Here is a 25037-nt window from a genome sequence, read left to right as displayed (position 1 = left end):
ATGAAAGAATTACCTGCAAACAATCTAAGATTGTTGCTCAGATTGTCTCCTAAATTGCTTACGTACACTATGTGATCAGAAATATCCGGACACCTGGCTGAAAATGACTTACAAGTTCGTGGCGCCCTCCATCGGTAAAGCTGGAATTCAATATGGTGTTGTACCACCCTTAGCCTTGATGAAAGCTTCCATTCTCGCAGGCATACGTTCAATCAGATGCTGGAAGGTTTCTTGGGGAATAGCAGGCCATTCTTCACGGAGTGATGCAATGAGGAAAGTATCGATGTCGGTTGGTGAGGCCTGGCAGGAAGTCGGCGTTCCAAAACATCCCAAAGTTATTCTATAGAATTCAGGTCAGGACTCTGTGCAGGCCAGTCCATTACAGGGATTACCACTGCGCCACAGGTCGTGCATTATGAACAGGTGCTCGATCGTGTTGAAAGATGCAATCGCCAACCTTGAATTGCTCTTAAACAGTGTGAAGCAAGAAGGTGCTTGAATCACCAATGTAGGGCTGTGTTGAGATAGAGCCACGCAAAATAAGAAGTGGTGCAAGCCCCCTCCATGAAAAACACGACCACACCATAACACCACCGCCTCCGAATTTTACTGTTGGCACTACACACGCTCGCAGATAACGTTACCGGACATTTGCCATACCCACACCCTGCCATCAGATCGCCACATTGTGTGCCGTGATTCGTCACTCAACACAACGTTTTTCCACCGTTCAATCGTCCGATGTTACGCTCCTTAGACTAAACGAGGCGTTGTTAGGCATTTACCGGTATGATGTGTGGCTTATGAGCAGCCACTCGACCATGAAATCCATGCTTTCTCCCCTCCCGCCTAACAGCCAAAGAAATTGTTCGTGTACACGTTGATGGGTTCTCTTCAACGTGATGCAGTAAGACCTCATCCAGTAATGGTGTGCGGCGTCTCCATGAGACATCGCAATCACGCCTGCTGACGGTCAAGGTACCCTTTCTCGAAGCCATTGCGTAATTGTGGCGAAAAGGGTATGGATGGAGTCGAATGTTGTGGAGGACGCCATTGATAAAGGCGACGAGCAGCTCTTCTGTTGCCGCGACCTTCGCCATTCAGAAAGATCATATCTGCGTATTCTGCAAATGTATACTCAGCCATATTGCTCTAACACTCACAGACTCACGGATGGGGCTCGAACCAGGTCAGAGAGGAAGGACAGACGTCAGGTGAGATCAGCCGATCCGACATAGCCAAGCCTGCCCCCCCACCCCCCCCCCCCCCGTTTCCACCGTGACTACCCTATTGCCTACTTAGTGGGTATCTATTTAAAATATTATGTAATCACCTCTAAAAGTCCCAAAAGTTTGTAAAGCGAATTTCCGAACATGCTACATAAAGTACCATACCTGATTAGATCACAATATTTTAAAAAGTTGGGCATGAAATACCTCTCTTGGTACTGCGAAGGTTAAAGGGATAAAAATCAGCGGGATCGTGAAATCGATCACGAGCAGTATTTCTCTAACTCGTCGAAATCGCACACAGCTAGGTAAGACTCACCTTTCTCAGTGAAGCCTGCGGCAGATGCACGGTGGCCAGACAGTACTTGGCGCCGGCATTCAGGCACTCGTCAAAGTTCCCCAGCAGCGCCGTGTTCCCCTCCAGAAATCCAGGCACCGGCAGCTGACCCCACGAGTCGAGCACTGCAAAAGTTACGAAATTTAGAACAAATGCAGTTGCGTTTTTAGCTGACTTTCCGAGAATACAGCATTGTGAGGACGAAGAGACCCGACAGAGGGAAGAAATTCTAAAATATTACAAGCATCTTTTAAGAAAGGACGCTTTTCAGTCGCACCCCTGAGGTTGAGCCCACATACATTGGTCTGCAGTCTGAGTAGCTGTAGGAAACATCCCAGCCAGAAATATGGCGCCCATTCGCAGCCTGGCCACACCTGCTTCCAACAACAGGTGGAAATGCCAAACCGTATGAAGGAGACAAGGAGAAAGGTGCTCTGCTAATAAAAATGACAGAAGGCTGTCTTTGCCAAGCAGAGGTGGAACAGCAGAAAGATATAGAATTCCACTCATTTACTCGATCAAATATCAGCAGTCTGCAGACCTATGTTCACAAGCTTACAGCTAAGTCGAATACTGATAATGATGAGTGCAGACTTCGATTTTATACCATATAAAATAATCAGGTTTTTTGCTGTTGTAGTTCATAAAATAGTTATATGACAGACTTATTTCTAAAATTTTTGGACATATGCTTTCCTGATGATGTTCTATCTGAAGTTAAATTTTGTGGAATTTATGCTGAAGCGAAGTTCTGAGCACTGATGTAAATACATTTCGTGAATGTTCTAATACAATAATAATAATAATAATAAAATAATAATAAAATAATAATAAAAATATTATTATTATTATTTTAATCTTTGGCATATGTGGGTCTTTGAAACTGAGTCTGATGGGATGTTACACTTGGAGGGGAGTCAGTAACAAACTGTGATCCCACCCAGAGCCGAAATGTAGATCCACCTCTGTTGTTTATGGAGAAAGTGGCGGCAATGGCAATGACACTATGTTTATGAATGAGATTCACATCGGAAAGTAAGGTACAATAACAGTGGTGTCAGACGTTTTATTAATGAGTCAAAATAAGTTTGCAATGTGTTTCACGTAGAGTCGTTAGCATGAGAATGTTAACTGAACAGGTAGGATTAATGATTCACATAAAAAATTTCCATAAGAAAATGAACTGCAATGAACCATACTGAAGAAAAACATTGCACGCAACGAATTAAACCTGTCAGCATAGTTAATAAATTACAAACTGCACAATCCCTATAGAAAAATTGAAAACATTACATTATCTACATCTATTGTTTTTGTCAGATACTGTAATTTAGTCCATGTGGGCAGGCTGACAGGCACACCAAAACTAACTGTTCACTGACATTAGGTACGAGCATTACATGGCTTACACAAGGGCGTCCGCAGAAATTTTTCCGAGAGCGGTCAAGAACCAACACTTGCCAGTTTTGACATAACTGATTTGATGAGTTTGAGAATGCGTTGTGCTGCTAGAAATACATTCGATAAGAAATTAACAAAATTTACACTGTCCCAAAAGATTGATAGTCATCTATTTAGCATTTTTAAGATTGATTACTGCGGTATCTATACTGTAAGCATACTTCAATAGTATAGACGAAGTACTACTGTTTGTGTTATTAATGTGAATCAGTTTGATTCAAATCTCTGAAATTCTCTCCACATTTGATTAAATCCAGGATATCGAATTTGTTCTGAAATAGAGCTTGAAAATATCTGCAAAAATAATTTATTCATACTCCTACAGTGCTAGACTGAAACTAAAAATGAAAATCAGAGCTAGGAAAAAAATTAAAATCACTGAGAAGATCCTGCTGGGTGTCTATAAACATACCACATTAGTACCCCGTGAAGTGGAGAACCTGGGAATAAATTTTAAAAAAGGGTTACTCAACATGTACGTCATCCATAACACTTTTGTATCTTATAAAATTTCAATTCTGTTCGCATTAATAGATTTACTGCATTGCTTTCATGACTTCTGTCTTTTAATGCCGTCTGTCAAAATTAAGGTCAACAGCGTGGATTTTGAAAGATATTATTTTGGGTTTGTTAGGTAAAGTGTAATCCAGAAAAAATATACGACTAGATGAATGTGGGAAATCTACCTAAACTGCACTCAAAGCAGTCGATAGCATCAACTTTTAGTAGCCTAGGGCAAGTTTATCATGTTCACCACGTCAAAGTACTGTGACTGCACGTGTTGCTGCGTCGTACCCACAAACTTTGAGAAGGTCTCAGTCCTGGAGAGCATATCTTTTACCTTAAAACTTCGCACGTTCCTCTCTCTCTCTCTCTCTCTCTCTCTCTCTCTCTCTCTCTCTCTCTCTCTCTTCTAGCGCAGAAGTGTTGTGTGTAACGGCTGAACGAGGGCACGATAGAAACGAATTGATGTTATTACATCGGTGCGATTCTATAAAGGTTCGTATCCATCTTTTCTACAGATCGGTGCCAAAATTCCAGGCACACAAAGGGAATAAACAGAATTTCCCGTGAATAGAGTCACAAATAAGAAAACTCAACATACACTGGGTGATATGGGTGATGAGAAACATCATGGTTGGTTGCAGTGTCTGCATTTATACAGGGCTCGAAACATCGTTACAATGTCTGCGTTTATACATGGTCTGTATGATCTCATTACAACGTTCTTTGGACGTGCAGACACATCTGAAGGAGTAGAAACTGTTTTGTCGATTACAGCTGTGGTAAATATTACAAAATAGATTCGAACCTCACGGATATGGATAGACTTCAGCTGTCTGCAACACACAAAAAATTTGTGCCGGACCGGGTCTCGAATCTGGACTTCCTGCTTATCTCGAATGATGCCTTAAGCCCTTCGGCTATCCGATGACGCCTCCAGGACTGATACAGACTCCTGTCAGGAAATCCACAACCTTTTCGCTCGCGATCAGCGGGAGATCTTGTTGTGGCACACATTTTCATGTGTCGTAAACAGCCGGAGTCAATCCACATTCGCGAAATGGGAATCCATTTTGGCCAGGAACAGCCTGAAAAGCTAGTAAGGGACTTGCAGGGTAGGGAGTGCCGAGCAATAATTGTTCAGAAAAAAAATTCGATGCATTGCGCCGTTCTCGAGTTAATTAGCATCGCAGATAGCCAATCAGACCGTTGTGCGCGCAAATTGAAGTGGCCCGTTAATACAATTACCGTTGTTCTCATGCAGGAGATGATAGAGTGCAAAACTGCTCTGCCTTTGGATCGGGTTCAATCCTTACTACCGACCTATGTCCAATTTTTTTATCGCCCTCTTTTTCGGTTTTAGGAACTAAACGGAGAACACGTTTAGCGATACCGTACTGGCGTGCTGCTCGAATTTGCACGCGGAATGGCCTGATTGACTAACATCGGTGTTAATTAAGTGGGAAACGACGCGACATATAAATTTATTTCTTAACAATTATTTCTCAGGACTACCTGCGCTGCAACTCGCTTACAAGCTTCTCAGACGGTTTCTGACCACCCTGTATAGCGAGTGCTAAAGCTGAGGTATTTCTTGTAATGGTCGCAGTATTAAACCTGCAATTTGTTGGAATCACAAACAATGACTGCTAAAATTCTATAGAAACCCGTAATGAATAAAAAACACGTACCCGGTTTTCAGGGGGGGGGGGGGCAAATTCTCCCTCGTGCCACCCACACTCCTTTTAAACACGGCTATGGAGTCAAGACTTAGATGGTTTATAGAACCCAGTATATTGTTCTCGACGGCGATTGTTCATCAGAGAGAAGAGTATTGTCAGGAGTGCCCCAGGGAAGTGTGATACGTCCGCTATCATTTTCGGTATACATAAATGACATAGCGGACAGGATGGGCAGCAATCTACGGTTGTTTGACGATGAAGCTGTGGTGTACGGGAAGGTGTAGGTGAGTGACTGCGCATGACAGAAGATGACTCAGACAGAATTTCTAGTTGGTTTGATGAATGGCAGCTGGCACTAAATGTAAAAGAAAGAAAGTTAATGCGGATGAGTAGGAAAACAAACCCGTAAGTTTCCATACCGCATTAGTGGCGTCGTTTAAATATCTGGGCGTAACGTCGCAGAACGATATAAAATGGATCGAGCGTGGTAGGACTGTGGTAGGTAAGGTGAATAGTCGACTTTGGTTACTGGGAAAATTTTAGGAAAGAGTGGTTCACCTGTAAAGGAGACCGTGACCTATTCTTGACTACTGCTTGAGTGTCTGGCATCCGCACCAGGTCGAATTAAAGGAAGACGTCGAAGAACCGGCGTTTGAGGCTGACTGCAGAGTGATCCTACTGCCGCCAACATACATTTCGCGCAAGGACTATGAAGATAAGATTCGAGGAATTATAAATCATACGGAGGTATATGGACAGTTATTTCCTGACTGCGAGCGGGACAGGAAAGGACACTACTAGTGGTGATACATGGTACCCTCTGCCACGCACCGTACGGCGGCTTGCGTAGTATATATGTAGATGCAGCAGTCTGGCTCCAGCTTTATCATTTCTCAAATAATCATTTGCACTAGAATAACAACAAAATGCCTAATACATAAGGCCTGCTACGAGTGGTTTAACGAAACCAGATACTGTGGAATGCAGGCGATTCTCACGCGACAGTTCAGTAAAAATGAACAGAACTTACAGGGTGCTCGGAAATTCCCGATACAAATTTCTAGGACATGTAGAGGGTAGTGAGTAAATAACATTTTGAATAGGAACCCATGTCCGGAAACGTATCGTTTCCGTTCTACGACAGTTTCAATGCAGATGATTATCTCAGCCACACCCACGTGAGGAATGTACTTAGGTGTGACCCAGTACAATTGTTGCAAACCATTTGAAAAGAATACTGACTCGTTCTGTTATTACTTACGCATTTGCGTTGCAACTTACACCTTATGGTTTACATTAGTCGACGACGACAACAACAAGAACCCGGCATCTACGGCACCAGCCGCAACGTACCGATGCATTACAACAGTGGCTCGATGCGGCGACCACCAACGTTGTTACACACATTGTACCTCCGAAGCATGTTCTGGTACACTCTCTCCATCCCACCTGGTGTCTCTTCAATGTCTTGTGCAGCGGCCAGAACTCGTGCCAGCAGATCTTCCTCTGCCTCTACAGGTGTCTCATAAATTAAGCTCTTCATACGATCGCACAAGAAGTAGTCCATAGGGGTTAAATCGGGCGATCGTGGCGGTCACGCGGTTGAACCACCACGGCCTATCCATCTTTCACCATACCGTCTGTTGAGATGTCTCCGCACAGCCAGTGAAAAGTGAGGTGGTGCTCCATCATGCTGAAAGCACATTTCCTGACGGACATTCAATGGCACAGCTTCCAAGAACGGGTCCATTACGTGTCGTAGTAAGACTAAGTATGCGGGACCCGTGAGCTTGGATGGAAAGAGGTATGGTCCAATCACATGACCGCCCAGAATACCAGCCCCCACGTTAATTCCAAACCTGTCTTGAAATCCCTGAACATGCGCGGCATGAGGGTTTTCGTCCGCCCAGAGATGGCTATTTTGAGCATTCAGAACACAATCCCTTGTAAACCTACATTCATCTGTGAAGAGAACTCGACGTGGAAACAGAGGCGCGTCGATGCAACGGTACAGGAACCATGTCGGAAGGCGACTCGTTGTGGAAAGTGTGGTGGACCCATAGCGTGTACCCTTTGTAAGTGGTACGGATGTAATTGTTCCTCATGCAGGACGTCCAAGACGGTACTGTGACTAACAGCCATTGCACGAGCAATTGTTCGCGAACTTGTTCACGGGCTATCTTCAATGCGACGCAGTACACCTTCTTCAAATTCGGGAGTGCTGCGTCGCCGTGGAGCACCACAGTCCTGCCTCCTCACGGTGAAGGTACCCATTTCTCGTAGCCGTTGTGTAACTTGGGCAAACAGTTTGTGCGATGGAGAGTGACGGTGTGGAAAACGTTCGTTATACAGCCGACTAGCAACTCTTCCGTTACCTCCAACTTCGCCACACACAAGGAGCATGTCTGTGTATTCCGCAAACGTGTACTGCGCCATGTTTCCTCTACCGCTGATGCACAGATACTGACTCGGTCTCACAGCAAAGCGGGCAATAACTGACATCTGGGGATCGTTTGACGTAGTACACGTCATCGTGTCTACCCCGTTGCATACCAGGACAGGGAACTCTGAGACGTTTCTCTTGCTCTAAGCGAAAGTTGACGAGGTACACATCTGAACTGAAACTGTCGTAGAACGGAAACGATACAATTCCGGACATGGGTTTCTATTCAAAATGTTATGTAGTCACTACCCTCTACATGTCCTTGAAGTTTGTAACGGGAATTTCCGACCACCATGTTTATAAGTAGCTGGTTACAAAAAAAATGGCTCTGATCACTATGGGACTTAACTACTGAGGTCATCAGTCCCCTAGAACTTAGAACTACTTAAACCTAACTAACCTAAGGACATCACACATATCCATGCCCGAGGCAGGATTCGAACCTACGACCGTAGCGGTCACGCGGTTCCAAACTGACGCGCTTAGAACCGCACGGCCACACCGGCCGGTGGCTGGTTACAGGCAGAACTTCTAACAACTCCTGTAATATTATTAATCAGTCACACTAGACTTAATCTTGAATTCCTTTTTATTTGTACAGCCGATCGGACCAACCGAGAACAGGGGGCATCAAAAGTACTGGCGGGAGGGACAAATAAGCTGTACACACCCTCCAGCTTTTTGTATTCTCCCTGCATGGTCGTGTCTCGCTCGTCTCCACTCGGAATAAGTAAGCAAAAATCGTAAACCCTCCGTCAATTTGGCATATTTGCTGCAGCATCCGCCCACCGGTCTTTGGGACTACACGGGGTGAACATTAATAAAGCCGACAAATCGCAGGGACGGATTCACCACTGAAAATGGAGGAAAAAAGGTCCTATGAACATGTATCCGGAAATGCATCGTTGCCATGGTAGCTGGCGCTGACGAATGAAAGTTCCTCGCCGGCCGGTGTGGCTGTGCGGTTCTAGGCGCTTCAGTATGGAACCGCGTGACCGCTACGGTCGCAGGTTCAAATCCTGCCTCGGGCATGGATGTGTGTGATGTCCTTAGGTTAGTTAGGTTTAAGTAGTTCTAAGTTCTAGGAGACTGATGACCACAGATGTTAAGTCCCATAGTGCTCAGAGCCATTTGAACCATTTTTTTGAAAGTTCCTCTGACCACGAGCCGTGTGTTTCTTGTATGTTTCAGGTTGTGTGGTTCGCAATGTACTGTAAGCAGCAGAGTGGTCCGGTATTCATGTCGGGAACAAGTCGAGATGGCGTTTGTGTACCGCCAAGCAGATGGAAACAGTCGAGAGGCAGCACGACTATACCAAAACAAGTACCCTGAGACACTAACCATATCATACAACATTTCAAGTCCTGTTTGGGCGTTCCTGTGATGATGGGTTCTTTCAGACAGACGAAAGTGCAGGGAGGCGGCGGACTGTGCGCACAACAGATCTGGAAGCCCGCGATCTGCAGGAGATTGAGGCGATCCGTAGTACAAGCTCCAAATCTGGTGTAACCACACAGTCTGCAACCTCCCTACACTTTCGTCTATCTGAAAGGAGCTGTCATCGCCCAGACAGGAATTGAAATGTTGTGTGTTGTGGTTGTTTTTGTATAGTCGTGCTGCCTCTCGACCGTTTCTACCTGCTTGACCGTCCACAAACACCACCTCGGCTTGTTCCTGACATAAATACTGGACCGTACTACTACTAACAGAGCTGCGTCAATCACGCAGCCAGCAACACACAAAGAACACAAGCCACGTGGTCAGAGGAAGTGTCATTCGTCAGCGCCAGCTACCATGGCAACGACGCATTTCTAGACAAGTGTTCATAGGACTTGTCTTCATCTATTTCCAGTCAGGAATCCGTCCCCCCAGTGTATCGGTTTTATTAATGTTCACCTTGTACGAGGGCCGTTCAGAAAGTAACCTCCGGTTGATTTAAAAAAATACACCAAGTTAAATAAAAATATTTTAATATATACATCTTACAACTACATCTTTGCACTATTTTTCTACATAGTCTCCATAGCGATTGAGGCACTTATCGTATCTCTTCACAAGCTTTGAAATTCCTTCTGCTTAAAAATCACCCGCTTGTGCCTGGAGCCAGCCTGTGCCCGCATCTTTGAGCTCTTCGTCGTCATCAAACCGCTGTGACCTGAGCCATTTCTTCAAATGCATGAAGAGGTGATAATCACTTGGCGCCAGGTCTGGGCTGTAAGGTGGATGGTTGATAACGTCCCACTTGAAGGACTCAAGAAGGGCCGTTGTTCTGCGAGCAGAGTGAGGACGGGCGTTACTGTGCAAAAAAACGATACCGGAAGTCAGCATACCACGGCGTTTGTTCTGTATAGCCCGTCGTAACTTTTTTATTGTTTCACAGTACACGTCTTGATTAATGGTCGTACCACGTTCCATGAATTCAACCAACAACACCCCTTTGGCATCCCAAAACACCGTTGCCATCAGTTTTCTGGCAGAAAAATCTTGCGAGGCTTTTCTTGGTTTGGTAGGCGAATTTGAATGTGCCCACATCTTTGACTGTTCTTTTGTCTCAGGGTTCACGTACTTAATCCAGGTTTCGTCACCGGTCACGATTCTGTTTAACAATGGTTCTCCTTCGTCCTCATAACGTGACAGATAGTCTAATGCAGAGGCCATTCTTTGAGTTTTGTGGTGGTCGGTAAGAATTTTGGGCACCCATCGTGCACAGAACTTACGGTAACCCAATCTTGCTGTCACTATCTCGTACAAGAGAGTCTTAGAAATCTGTGGAAAACCAGTAGACAACTCCGACATTAAGAAACGTCGATTTTCACGAACTTTTGCATCAACTGTCTGAACGAGTTCGTCAGTCACCAATGATGGTCTACCACTCCTCTCTTCATCATGAACGTTTTCTCGTCCACTTTTACATAAACGTACACATTCACGGACAACTCCTTCACTCATAACTCTTGGTCTGTACACGGCACAAAGCTCACGATGAATAGCTGCTGCAGAATATCCTTTGGCTGTAAAAAACCTTATGACAGCACGCGCTTCACATTTGGCGGGGTTTTCTATTGCAGCACACTATTCAAACTGCCACAAAAACTAAACTAGCGCAGGTACGACGTTCACTCGACCACGGCTTGATGCCGACTGACCTGTTGAGAGCGTGAACGTACAGATGGCGTCGCTACTCCCCCCCACAACCCGCACTGTGACCAATCGGAGGTTACTTTCTGAACCGCCCTCGTATAATATTGTGGCAAAGTAGCAGTAACAGCTCCACTGTTGAGCATGTGTGTCCTGTTTAGGTGGCAGCTGTGTGAACCAAGCGCACTGCTGATACAAAAGCCATTTAAGCGCCAGATACCCGTTCAGGTATTGAATTTAATTGATGAAAGGAGAAAATATAAAAATGCAATAAATGAAGCAGGCAAAAAGGAATACAAACGTCTCAAAAATGAGATCGACAGGAAGTGCAAAATGGCTAAGCAGGGATGGGTAGAGGACAAATGTAAGGATGCACAGGCATATCTCACGAGGGGTAAGATACTCGTAGATACTGCCTACAGGAAAATTAAAGAGACCTTTGGAGAAAAGAGAACCACTTGTATGAATATCAAGAGCTCAGGTGGAAACCCAATTCTAAGCAAAGAAGGGAAAGCAGAAAGGTGGAAGGAGTATGTAGAGGGTCTATACAAGGGCGATGTACTTGAGGAAAATATTATGGAAATGGAAAAGGATGCAGATGAGGATGAAACGGGAGATATTATACTGCGTGAAGAGTTTGACAGAGCACTGAAACACCTAAGTCGAAACAAGGACCCAGGAGTAGACAACATTCCATTAGGACTACTGACAGCCTCGGGAGAGCCAGTAGTGACAAAACTCTACCATCTGGTGAGGAAGATGCATGGGACAGGCGAAATATCCTTAGATTTCAAGAAGAATATAATAATTCCAATCCCAAAGAAAGCAGGTGTTGACAGATGTGAAAATTACCGAACTATAAGTTTAGTAAGTCATAGCTGCAAAATACTAACGCGAATTCTTTACAGGAAAAACTGGTAGAATCCGAGCTCAGGGAAGATCAGTTTGGATTCCGTAGAAATATTGGAACACGTGATGCAATACTGACCCTACGACTTATCTTAGAAAACAGATTAAGGAAAGACAAACCTACGTTTCTAGCATTTGTAGACTTAGAGAAAGCTTTTGACAATGTTGACTGGAATACTCTTTCAAATTCTGAAGGCAGCAGGGGTAAAACACACGGAGCGAAAGGCCATTTACAATTTGTTCAGAATCCAGATGGTAGTTATAAGAGTCGAGGGACATGAAAGGGAAGCAATGTTTCGGAAGGGAGTGAGACAGGGTTGTAGCCTCTCCCCGATGTTATTCAATCTGTATATTGAGCAAGCAGTAAAGGAAACAAAAGAAAAATCCGGAGTAGGTATTAAAATCCATGGAGAAGAAATAAAAACTTTGAGGTTCGCCGATGACATTGTAATTCTGTCAGAGACAGCAAAGGACTTGGAAGAGCAGTTGAACGGAATGGACAGTGCCTTGAAAGGAGGGTATAAGATAGAACATAAACAAAAGCAAAACGAGGATAATGGAATGTAGTCAAATTAAGTCGGGTGATGCTGAGGGAATTAGATTAGGAAATAAGACACTTAACGTAGTAAAGGAGTTTTACTATTTGGGGAGCAAAATAACTGACGATGGTCGAAGTAGAGAGGGCATAAAACGTAGACTGGCAATGGCAAGGAAAGCGTTTCTGAAGAAGAGAAATTTGTTAACATAGAGTACAGATTTAAGTGTCAGGAAGTCGTTTCTGAAAGTATTTTTATGGAGTGTAGCCATGTATGGACGTGAAACATGGACGATAAATAGTTTGGACAAGAAGAGAATAGAGGCTTTCGAAATGTGGTGCTACAGAAGAATGCTGAAGATTAGATGGCCAGAACACATAACAAATGAAGAGGTATTGAATAGAGTTGGGGAGAAGAGGAGTTTGTGGCACAACTTGGCTAGAAGAAGGGATCGGTTGGTAGGACATGTTCGGAGGCATCAAGGGATCATCAATTTAGTATTGGAGGGCAGCGTGGAAGGTAAAAATCGTAGAGGGAGACCAAGAGATGAATACACTAAGCAGATTCAGAAGGATGTAGGCTGCAGTGCGTACTGGGAGATGAAGCAACTTGCACGGGATAGAGTAGCATGGAGAGCTGCATCAAACCAGTCTCAGGACTGAAGACCACAACAACAACAACCTGTTCAGGTACGTATACAGGGGCCATAAAATTGCAGGCAATACAGACTCTCAATGCTGCCTGGTAACATTGCTAGTCACACGAATTTCAGCCAAATGTTTGTCAATATCGCTGGTCACTGTTACCCAACAGTACATCCAGTAAGCAATTTGCAGGCCAAAAATGCTTACACAGCTCTGTCTATAGTCACCATAAGTATGAAAGCAAACTAGTGGAAGTTAGTGCGATTCTCCTGCATTTTATTTCCAGAAGGAAAAAAAGCTACCAAGAAAACGAAAAATCACGCTTTACGGATGCATTCTTCTTTGAGTAAGTGAACTGCTTCCGAACCATTGCCTCGTGAACTGATGTTGGCTACGTACCTTTTCCAGAACGCTGAAAAACTATTTAGAATATATTGTTTAAAAGCAATTCGTCCGAGCATTAGTAAAACCAGTACCAGTGTGAAAGACTGTGTATCGGTTACAACCACACTGGTGTTCGCTCTTCGGTTTATATCTGCTGGTGATTTGTATAGAAGTTTGGTCTATAAAGTATAGAACACTTTTCGGACTTTTTCTCTTGTCAGCCCTGTTATGGTACTTTAATATATTTTCTTATTATGTTTTTGAATGATAGCGTTCACTTTGTATGTGCTCCAGTCTTTTACTGAAATTACATAGATTTGTCCGAAAAAATAAGGTTTTTTCAAATATGGAAACAAGTTCCAAGGTATCTAGGAAGAAATGAAGGGCTGAGAGTACACATGGCACAAGTGAGATTTCACAAGAAAATCTGGATAGTTAAAGTATGGATCCCCACCGAGTAAAAGAAGTACAGCCTCTTTCCTGCATAATGCCGCATTATGTGATGAAAAACTTAAAGCTCTGAACCAATGCCTCGACTGCGTTTAAAATACGACTGGTATAAGAGAAATGATAAACAGAAGAAGAATTGTTACTATCTTTAATGAAGGTTCGGATATGTATTTTTCTGGAAGTACAGCAATAACTTGATGTGTGTACTATTTAGAGTGCTTACAGTAATATTTAATGCATCTTTGAATTCGTCATATTTTGAAATAACGCTTGTACAGCTTGAGGCTAAATCAGCTTATTGGCACAATGGATAATAAGATCCTTGAACCTAGCGGTACATATATGGAATGTGATAAAGATTTTAGTTTCTCTAGAAAGAGAAACACTTCAGACATCCATTTGTTCCCCAAGACAGGATGGAAGAAGTGGGGCAGGTCAGCAGAACGTTTTCCGTAGTGGAAGCCGAAACAGGAAAGCTTTCTCTCAGTTAAAGCCATGGATGCTATGGTAAAGGATAAAGTTATTAAAGACACAGAAGGAAACAAAATACGCCGAAGGAATACCACATGGATCCCAACCAGCAAAGAAAACCCTCTAACAAAGGAGTTCAAACATTCACTGAAGACTGATCTTGAGTTTATAGAAGTGGATTTTAGGAGGTCCAAAATTGGTCACCCACCAACACCTCTTCTACAGCCATTGAATCAAGGTGAGTCTGAAAGAAAATTTGAGAAATGTGAAAATCTTGAAGAATGAGAAGAATGACCTCTCTCCATTTTATCGTGAGTTCCATAATATATATCCCATTTCCAGGCAACAGGTACTGCGAGTGTAAAAAGGGAGAGCAGAGAAAGAATAAGACGTGCGAGTAGTCAAAGAAGAGGACAAGGAAGAGTCAAAAACGCACAGCACAACGGTACAGCATCACAAGTGATACCCAAGAACGAGATTCTTCAATAGATACTACAGCAGGAAATGATTATGATTCGAGAGACACTGATTGTGAGAGGATTACAGAAAGTGTCAGTAAATAACCTCTCATATGCATTGGAATTTCCCCTACATATTTTCGTTTTGTATTTTAGTTTTGTTTGCTATTTACCTATTGCTTTTCAGCTTGTTACATTAATTTCGTTTTAAATACTTACAAATCCTAACTTTATAAAGAACATGTATCATGCTATGTATATCATGTGTGCTGTACCAAAAAATCTTCAAAATACACCACAGCAAGTAAAATGTTTTTGCACTTGAACTCGTTTCACTATAAAACGTTTCGTGACGCATGGAGTCTAAGAATTTTTAATAAATTTCAAAAAATAATGCAGTGGCACTGTAATCTTCAATCTCTAACCTTACCTACAATTATACGTAAACCGTTGGGGAAAAGTATCTGATGTTTCGATAATGACTCACATAATTTATAAATAGTCATTTAACTTTGGTAGTCATTTACTCAGTTCCCTACTACAAGCACTTGCCCCTCAAATATTTAATTGAAATTTAGAAGTGGTGCAATCGAGAAAAATCTTGTCATTAGTGTACTGAGTCGTCTGTTACATTATTACTCTACTACACACCAATAATCAATGAGTGAAATCAAATTAAGCAGAAGATTTATCAACAACCAGTTACGGGTTAAATATATTTTGTAACTGAAATTATTGGAAAATGACAGTTTTCTATTTTCAAGACAGATGAAATTGTTCAGACATTAAACAACTCAGTTAATTTGCAAACATCGCATGTTCCATTTTAAAAGATTTCTTTTGTTTCAAGGTACAAGATGGTGCATAATCGATGAAGAATTGCTTAACTGTCCACACATTATGTAACTAGTTTTCAAAATATATAGAATTTTTATTTGCCATAAAATTATGTAATGAAGAATTAGCAATATGTACGTTCCAAATAGTTTTGATATACGAGTATTATGCAGTACTTAAACACGTAAAACTCATAATATTTAGAAATGCTGAAGAAAACACAACCTTATGTCTAGCAACAACAAAAACAGCAGAAAAAGGCCGACACTGCTTATGGCGGTTTTTGGTGCAATGTCATTCATGTGATTCTAAAACCAGTCACTAGAATGAAGTACTGAGCAGAAAACGTGATGTGTTCCTAGTTACACCATCCTTCAGGTACAATACTCCTCTGAACTTTCGTCGATATGCCAGTAGAAGCTATAGGGCCTTTCACACACAGTTCAAGCAGCTGCCGCTAGTTGGTTCTGCAGTCAGTGAAAAAGGCAAGATGGCAACATTAGGAAATTTAAAAAAAATGCAAGACGCAAGTGGAGGGATATTGTGCTAGTTGGTGATCTTCAAAATACAAGAAGGCTGACCTATCTCGGTTGTGCTTTGTAGACCCTCCAAGATCACGGTACAGGTGCATGTTCAAAAGTATCTTAACAAACTGAATTATTTATCAAAAATATGTAAGAACATGCACATACGCATGCGCTCTGTCTCTTTACACACACAGACACACACACACACACACACACACACACACACACATACACACACACACCTGAATTTTGCACCATGTTCAAAAGCATTTGAACGACTTGTGCGAAGTACATCTGAAAAGTTTGGTGAATGCTTAAAAAAAAAAAAAAAAAGAAACAAGAGTTACAAAACAAAAAACTCTTTTTGGGCTTTCAGAGCTACAGGATTTTTCAGATATGAATTTTAAAGCTGTTCAAACTGTCAGCAAACGCTTCTTAGGGTACTGACCGAAACATTGTGGTGTCGCATTACTGGATATCCACATCATTACAGGAGATGAGACCCAGTGCTTTCATTACGATCCAGTGGCCAAGCGACATTTATTGGCGTGGTGTTCATCGTCTTCCTTACCTTCCTCAGGTGTAGATTCATGATGACTCAAGCCCTCACCATACATTTGCATCTACATCTGTCGAGAAAGGCGATCAACATCATCTTAATCTTGGATTTTGCCAGCCGACTTGTTTTGGGAGACACAGACCACGGTTAGGACCATGACATTGACTGCCGCTTGGTCTCTGGATGGTGTTGGTAGCACCAGGTCTCATGTACTGTAATGTTGCAGAAAGTCAACAGTACATGATCACAGCACTTCGAGCCATTCCACAAGAAGCGACAGATGACACTTTGCAACAGATATCTCTTTTATTCTTGAGTAAAAAATTGTTGACGCCGACCTACATGGAGAGAAACGACCATCATAACAAAATAAGGGAAATCAGAGCTCGCACGGAAAGATTTAGGTGTTAGTTTTTCCGCCCGCTGTTCGAAAGAGGAATAGTAGAAAATTATTGCGAAGGTGGTTCGATGGACTCTCTGCCAGGCACTTAAGTGTGATCTGCAGTGTGTCCATCTTTTTATTTATCTTACGCAGACAGAGAAATGTAGACAATTGTTTACAACAGATGCATAGATTTCGCATGAGTAATGGGTAATGGATTTCAGCTCTTAGTCCAGGTTTGAAATCGAATCAGAAGCTTCAGTAGACAAACTGTGAAGGTCTTCCACTGTAACTTCGAATGGTCTGAGGGAACATTCAAATGTTAAATGATGTACGGTTCGCTGCCCTTCATCGCAGTCACATTCAGAGGAAGACTTCTGTCGTGTAGCAATGTTCCACATCTGCCTGGGTCAGTTCTGATGAGATTCAGTGTTCACCGGTGTTGTCCGGGTAGATGAAAACCTGCTGGTCGCTCGCAGGTAGTTTTCATTAAGTGTTGCCTTACAGGAGATTGTCCCTGCCAATGATCGGTCCTGACGTTTTAGATGCCGAAGTTTATGTCCTGCAGGCTGATTTTTGCACGCCACGACGGTTTCTTAGACGTCAGTTGCGGGGGTTCGCGTGATGAAATTTCTGACTGAGTTGATAATGGAAATGAGCGTATAGCATTGTGGGCCGGGAGTCCCCCATTCGGGCAAGTTCGTCCGCTCAGGGGAAGTACCTATTGCATTAGACGCCACATTAAGCGACTTGCGCGTCGGAGATGGGGATGAAATGATGATGAGGACACAACACCCAATCCCTGAGCGGAGGAAATCTCCTGCCCCGGTCGGGAATCGAGCCCGGGCCCCTTGGCATGGCATTCCGCCGCGCTGACCACTCAGCTAACGGCGGCAGACGCTGAATTGGTTATTCTTGTTTGCTTCTTATTCTTGTCCATGTGTTGAGCAATGTCAGTGATCATTTTGGGGGTGGTGATGGAATATCGCTAAGTGCCGGTATCCAGTGCGTATACACCTAGTGATTAGGCACATTGCTTGACTGAGCTGAGGGACCACTGCTGCTCACGCGCACTGGTTGTACCCCTCTGCTACCCTGCACATTTTCGCTGGATGGCGCTAAGCGAAAAAAAACTGTTAGATGAGACCGAAGTGTCCTAACGATCTCTCAATCAGAATCGATGGAGGAAATATACCTGAAGAGGTCTTTCTTAGGACCTTCAAGCTCATATCGCCGGACCTTCAATACCAATTTAACAAGTGAACGCTGACGCGTTGCTCCACTTGCACTATAGTTACACTGTTGTTGCAGAAACACTTCATAGTACACCCCTCGTAAGTATGGGCGTCAGTGGCACAATCTGTCTGTTGCAACTGATAATGCGTAATACAGGTCTTTAAGTTTAACAATATTTGCATGTTTTAGATAAAAGTTTGTGTTCCATGAGTTTGTTCTAAGTTTCCTTCGCCATACATTTGCATCTACATCTATTAGGGTCATTTCCAAAAGAAATGCACACTATTTTTGTAAAAATACAATTTTCATTCTGCATGTGTGAAAGTTTTACAGTGTGTAGATACATCCTTCCCGCGTGTTTTCAAACTTAGTTCAACCTGTTCCCGTGAGTGGCGCCGTCACTGCATGTCTTCAAGATGGCTGCTACACTTGACGTTCGTCAGAAGCAACGTGCTGTGATAGAATTCCTGTGCTGTGAAAACGAGACAGTGGGAAACATCCACAAGAGGTTGAGAAAGGTGTATGGAGATGCTGCTGTCGATCGCAGTACAGTTAGTCAGTGGGCAAGCAGGTTACGTGATGAAAGCGGGCACGGCAGTATTGAGTATTACCCTCGCAGCGGCAGGCCACGTACTGCACACATTCCAGACAATGTGCAGAGAGTTAACGAATTGGTGACTGCTGACAGACGCATCACAGTGAACGAATTGTTACGCTACGTTGGTATAGGGGAAGAAAGTGTTTGAAGAATACTGAAATTGTTGGCGTTAAAAAAGGTTTGTACCAGGTGGGTTCCCAGGATGTTGACAGTGGCTCACAAAGAAACAAGAAAAACGGTATGCAGCGAACTTTTGGAACAATACGAGAATGGTGGAGATGAATTTCTTCTAATAATTGTGGCAGGTGATGAAACATGGCTCCATCATTTTTCATCAGAGACGAAGAGGCAATCAATGGAGTGGCATCATACAAATTCACCCAAGAAAAAAAATTCAAAACCACACCTTCTGCTGGAAAAGTTATGACCACGGTGTTTTTCGATTCAGAAGGACTCTTGATTGTGGACATCATGACACGTGGAACCACCATAAATTCTGATGCATATGTGACGACACTGAAGAAACTTCAAGCTCGACTGAGTCGTGTTCGACCACATCGGCAAAAGCAGGTTGTTTTGCTGTTGCACGACAATGCACGGCCACATATCAGTCAAAAAACCATGGAAGCGATCACAAAACTCGGATGGACAACACTGAAAAACCCGTCGTACAGTCGTGATCTGGTTCCATGTGACTATCATGTCTTTGGGAAACTGAAAGACTCTTTTCGTGGAACAAGGTTTGAAGATGATGACTCCCTTGTGCACGCTGCCAAACAGTGGCTCCAACGAGTTGGTCCATAATTTTACCGTGCGGGTATACAGGCGCTGGTGCCAAGATGGCGTAAGGCAGTTGAGAGCGATGGAAATTATGTGGAGAAATGAAAATATTGTTCTTAAAGGATGTATCTACACACTTTCAAACATGTAGAATAAAAGATGGATTTTAAAAAAAGTGTGCATTTCTTTTGGAGTGACCCTCGTACATGGACACACTGCAAATCACACTTAAGTGCCCGGCAGAGTGTCCATCTAACCACCTTCGCATTAATTTTCTACTATTCCTCTTTCGAACAGTGGGCGGAAAAAAGGAACACCTAAATCTTTCCGTGCGCGCTCTGATTTCCCTTATTTTGTTATGATGATCGTTTCTCTCTATGTAGGTCGGCGTCAAAAAAATATTTTCGCATTCGGAAGAGAAAGTAGGTGACTGAAATTTCGTGAAACGATCCCGACGCAACGAGAAATGCCTTTGTTTTAATGATGCCCACCCAAAATCCTGGATCACGTTCGTGACACTCTCTCCCGTATTTCTCGATAATCTTGTAAGGATCCCACACCGTGCAGCAGTACTCCAAAAGAGGACGGACAAGTGCAGTGCACGCAGTATCTCTTGTAGATGTGTGCATTTCTTTTGGAGTGACCCTCGTACATGGACACACTGCAAATCACACTTAAGTGCCCGGCAGAGTGTCCATCTAACCACCTTCGCAGTGTTCTGCCAATAAGTCGCAGTCTTTCGATCGCCTTCCCCACAACATTTTATATGTATTCTTTCCAATTTAAGTTTTTCGTAATTGTAATTCCTAGGTATTTAGTTGAATTAACGGCCTTCAGTTATGATTGATTTATCGTGAAACCTAAGTTTAACGGATACTTTTTAGCACTCATATGGAACACCTCACACTTTTCATTATTTAGGATCAATTACCAATTTTTGTACCATACAGATATCTTATCTAAATCGCTTTGCAATTGGTTTTGATCTTCTAATGACTATAATAGACGATAAACGACATCATTATCTGCAAAAAACCTAAGACGATTGCTCAGAATATCTCCTAAATAGTTTATATTGATAAGGAACAGCAGGGAGCCTATAACAGTACGTTGAGGAACACCAGAAATAACTTCTGTTTTACTCGATGACTTTCCGTCAGTTATTAAGAACTGTGAGCTCGCTGACAGGAAACCACGAATCTAGTCGAGTAACTGAGACGATATCTCATAAGCACACAATCTGATTACAAGCCACTCATGAGGTACTGTGTCAGAAGCCTTCTGGAAATTTAGAAATACGGAATCAATTTGAAATCACTTCTGAATAGCATACAACACTTCGTGTGAGTAAAGAGCTAGTTGTGTTTCACAAGAACGATGTTTTCTAAATCCATGTTGGCTGTGTGTCAATAGACCATTCTCTTTGAGGTACCTCATAATGACAAACTGCCTATTGGTTTCTGTATCGGGTTCTTCGGCCGACGTCCATCTAATGATTTTACTGACGTTTCGCCAGCACAAGTGGCTGGCATTGCCGGTGGTGAACTGGAGCCGAGCTTGCGGCCGCAAACTACATGTACCTGGCGCGCCAACGTCCGAGGGCTTCTCCAAGGTCATTTCCGGTGCGGTTCTCCTCTTGCTACCTGCGACGGTCGTTCGCTGCAGTACAGGAAGCCAGGGTAAGTTTACCTTAAGGCTTTCCTCTTTGTTGTTGAAACTGTTCGCGTGTTTTTGTATTTCTACAGCTTCTCTGAACAAGCGCGTGTGATAATGCTTCTCTACAGCCAGAACTTTTTATTACGTGGTCAGTCTCACTCAGTGCTTGCTCTGCCACGGCCGATTTCTCCACCTGCCCCAGCTTGCAATGTCGCTTATGTTCTTTGATCCTGGTGTTGATTGATCGTCCAGTCATTCCGACATTAACTTTTCCGCATGTGGATGGTATACGATATACTCCCGACATTGCAAATGGGTCCCTTTTCTCCTTTGCCGATCTAAGACACTCTTTGATCTTCCCTGTCGGTTTGAAATTCGTCTTTACGCCGTGTTTGCGCAATATACGGCCGATTCTCTGGGAATGTATGGCAGAAAGGCCGTACGAGACATCTATTTTCTGATTCCTTCCTTCGCCGAGTGTTTGGCTCTGTTACACTTCTAATATAACTTGTGGAGTACCCATTGCTCCTCAGAACACTTTCCAGGTGTTGCATTTCGCATCTGACGTGCTACGGCTCACATATTCGTCCTGCTCGCGTTACGAGCGTATTAATCATGCCTCTTTTTTGGCTCGGGTGGTGGTTTGATAGTTTGTGCAGGTACCGATCCGTGTGTGTCGGTTTTCGATTCACGCTGTGTCCCAGGTTTTCACCATCCCTTGTGACCAGCACATCTAGAAATGGCAGTTTTTTGTCCTTTTCTACTTCCATGGTAAATTTTATGTTGGCATGGAGGCTGTTCATGTGTCTTAGGAAGTCACCGAGCTGTTCTTCACCATGGCTCCGCGCAACGAAAGTGTGATCGACGTGCCTGTACCACACTTTAGGTTTGCAAGTCGCCAAGTCCAGTGCCTGTGCTTCGAATTGTTCCATGAAGAAGTTGGCCACGACCGGACTGAGAGGACTACCCATGGCGCCGCCTTCCAGCTGTCCGTAGAAATCGCCATTCCACGTGAAATAGCTCGTGGTGAGAAATGCATGGAAGAGCTTTGTGATGTCTTGCGGGAAAATGGAACCGATGTGCTCCAGAGGCTCACTGAGTGGCACTTTCGTAAACAAAGGAACAACATCGAAGCTGACCAGGATGTCGTTTGGTGCAAGTTTTAGTTTCTTCAGCTCCTCAATGAAATGTCCTGAGTCCTTTATGTATGTGTCGTTCTTCCCAACGTGTGGCTGGAGCAGAGAGGCCAAGTGTTTAGCCAGTTTATACGTCGGTGAGCCAGAAGCGCTGACAATCGGTCTTAGTGGAACGTTGTTCTTGTGGATCTTGGGTAATCAATACAGCCGAAGTAGTAGGGCTTCTGTATTGCGCAGGTTTCTCTGTATGTCCGGCGGCAGAGAAGACTCCTTGATTAATCGATTCGTATTCCGTGTGATACGCTGCGTCGGATCTGTGCTTAGTTTTCGGTATTTCGTCGGATCTAGTAGGTCTCAGATCTTTTGCTCATAATCTTCGGTCTTCATTACGACGATCGCATTCCCCTTATCGGCAGGCAGTGCCAATATACTCTTGTCGGCGTTGAGATTCTTAATGGCTTGTAGCTCTTCTTTCTTCAGGTTGCAAGCTGGTGGTTTTGCTCGGTGCAGTATCCTAGCTGTTTCAGTGCGTATTTCCTCTGCCCTTTCACAAGGAAGGGTCCGAATGGCCGCTTCGGTGTTGGCAATGATGTCCTGCATAGGTATAGTTCTCGGGATGATAGCGAAATTCCCTCCTTTTTGAAGAAGAGACACTTCCTCTTTGGTCAATTGTCGTTCAGTGAGGTTATCACTGTGTGTGACACGTCGGGAATCGCCTTGTCGACCTGCTTCCGGCATCTTTCAGACTTTTTCTTCTGCCGCTCGGTGCAGCGCTCGAGTTCGTTCTGCATGCTCCTGTGAGTGATGCTGTCGATCTTGTCCCAGTCGTCTCGATGCATTCTGCTACTTAGTTGATAGGAAATGTCCAAAAGTTCCTGATCCGTTCTTGCCAAGTCTCTCCGTGTTGTATGAGTTCGCTCACGAAGGAAAGCTCGTTCCATTCTGTCGTAGATACGATGTGCTTGGGCGGTGCTGAATAGGCGCTTACATTTCAAGAACTTCGGTGTGGCACCTTCACATCGCCTTTCTGTCACGGTGCCGAGAGCTGGGAGCGAAGAGTCATCAACTCGGCTCACATCTGCACACAGCAGTCACAGTCCCTATCGATACTAAAGAACGTGGAAAGCTACATTGCACACACAGGTAAACGACTATCGACACATGCAATGCAACTCTGCTGTAGAAATCCACGAAAAAGCAAGAACTGTGTCTAATAAATTAGGTTAACATGCAGAGATTTAAAAACTAAACTACCAAAGCACACAGGTGACATATACCTACCATAGTCAAGCATTTAGAACCACCGGCAGTTACACTGTATGTGTTGGTGAATAACAGTACTCTTGTGGGACTCTGATGTTGTGGCTGTGCTATGTCATAGTCGAACGACACGGGATCTGAAAGGTTGGGGAGACATTCTATGGACGGTGACTGCTGCTGCTGTGGGTCAGGTGAGAACATCTAAGCGTCCACATCCATCAGTGGATCAGAGGCTCATTCCTGCCGTTGTTGCAGCTGTGCTAATGCATAGATAAGTAATCGATGCTTGGTCAGAAGGATAGTCAGTGCAAAGTGGCTGCAGCTGTGGCATTTGAAACGTTCTATATCCTCATCTGTAACAATTTTAGCAAGAAAGCCGTTTTATAACGACATACACAGATAATAATGATAATAATTAAGGACAGATTGATAAATTACTTCATTGCTGCAGCTGGTGGCGCTCCATGCTGGACAGCAAATGATGGCGCACTCACAAATCAAATTATTACATAAAATGTTGCTGGAAGGACGGGAGCTGAACTTGTATGCAGTTGGTTGACAGCAAGAGAAGGGGGGGAGGGGGGCTGGTGCTTAGGGTGGGGGGGGCAGATGCGCAGGGGGTGGGTGGCACCAGGGGGGAGGGTGGCCTTCGCATGGCAGTAACGCGATGATTCAAGATCTTGATGATAATAAAGTAATGAAGCTGATAAGGAAGCAGCTCCACGGGTATCAGGGGCTGTGTTGAGGGGACTGGGCATTTTCCTCGGTTAGGTGGTCTCAGGAAACTACAGAAAGGGCATCAGTCAGAAAGGGTGCAAGGCAAAGACACGACGAGGGTTGACCTAGCAACAATAGGTATTGCAGTTATAAATTGTCGTAGCCGTGTTGAGAAAGAACCAGAGCTCCAAGCACTAATAGAGAGCACTGAAGTTCAGATCGTTACAGGTACAGAAAGCTGGCCAAAGCTAGATTTAAATTCAGCTGAAATTTTCACAAAGGGCTTTGCCGTGTTCAGAAAGGATAGATTAAACACAGTTAGTGGTGGAATATTTACTGCTGTCAGAAGTACTTTCCTTGTGGTGAAACTGATGTAGATACTTCCCGTGAGTTTGTATGAGTAGAGATTGTATAGACAGCCAAAATAAATTAATAAGTTGTTCCTTTTACCAACCCCCCACTGACTCAACTGTGAACAGTTCAAAAAAACTTGAGTCGTATTTCAAATCTCATACAATTGTAGCTGGTTGTGACTTCAATCGATCCTCGATATGTTGGCAGAAATTCATTTTTAAAGTCGGTATTAGGCATAAAAGGTCGTCAGAAATCGTACTGAATGCTTTCTCAGAAATTATTATGAACAATTGGTTCAGGAACCCAGTCGAAGTGTAAATGTTTGCGAAAACATAATAGACCTCCCAGC

The 25037-nt window shown here is 43.6% G+C and overlaps 1 protein-coding gene across 2 annotated transcripts in view; it reads right to left on the bottom strand.

Moving 5' to 3' along the window:
- The window catches only part of LOC124805308, a 68632-nt gene that overhangs the window by 11585 nt on the left and 32010 nt on the right, over positions 1-25037 (bottom strand). For both annotated transcript variants that reach the window (XM_047265824.1, XM_047265825.1), the window contains exon 2: positions 1549-1691. In XM_047265824.1, the coding sequence (XP_047121780.1) occupies positions 1549-1691 (143 nt within the window). The remainder of the gene's footprint in view (positions 1-1548; positions 1692-25037) is intronic.

This window comes from Schistocerca piceifrons, chromosome 7 (genome assembly GCF_021461385.2).
Source record: "Schistocerca piceifrons isolate TAMUIC-IGC-003096 chromosome 7, iqSchPice1.1, whole genome shotgun sequence".
NCBI lineage: Eukaryota > Metazoa > Arthropoda > Insecta > Orthoptera > Acrididae > Schistocerca > Schistocerca piceifrons.
The sequence above is the reverse complement of the archived record's forward strand: the minus strand, read 5'-3'. Positions and strand labels throughout refer to the sequence as shown.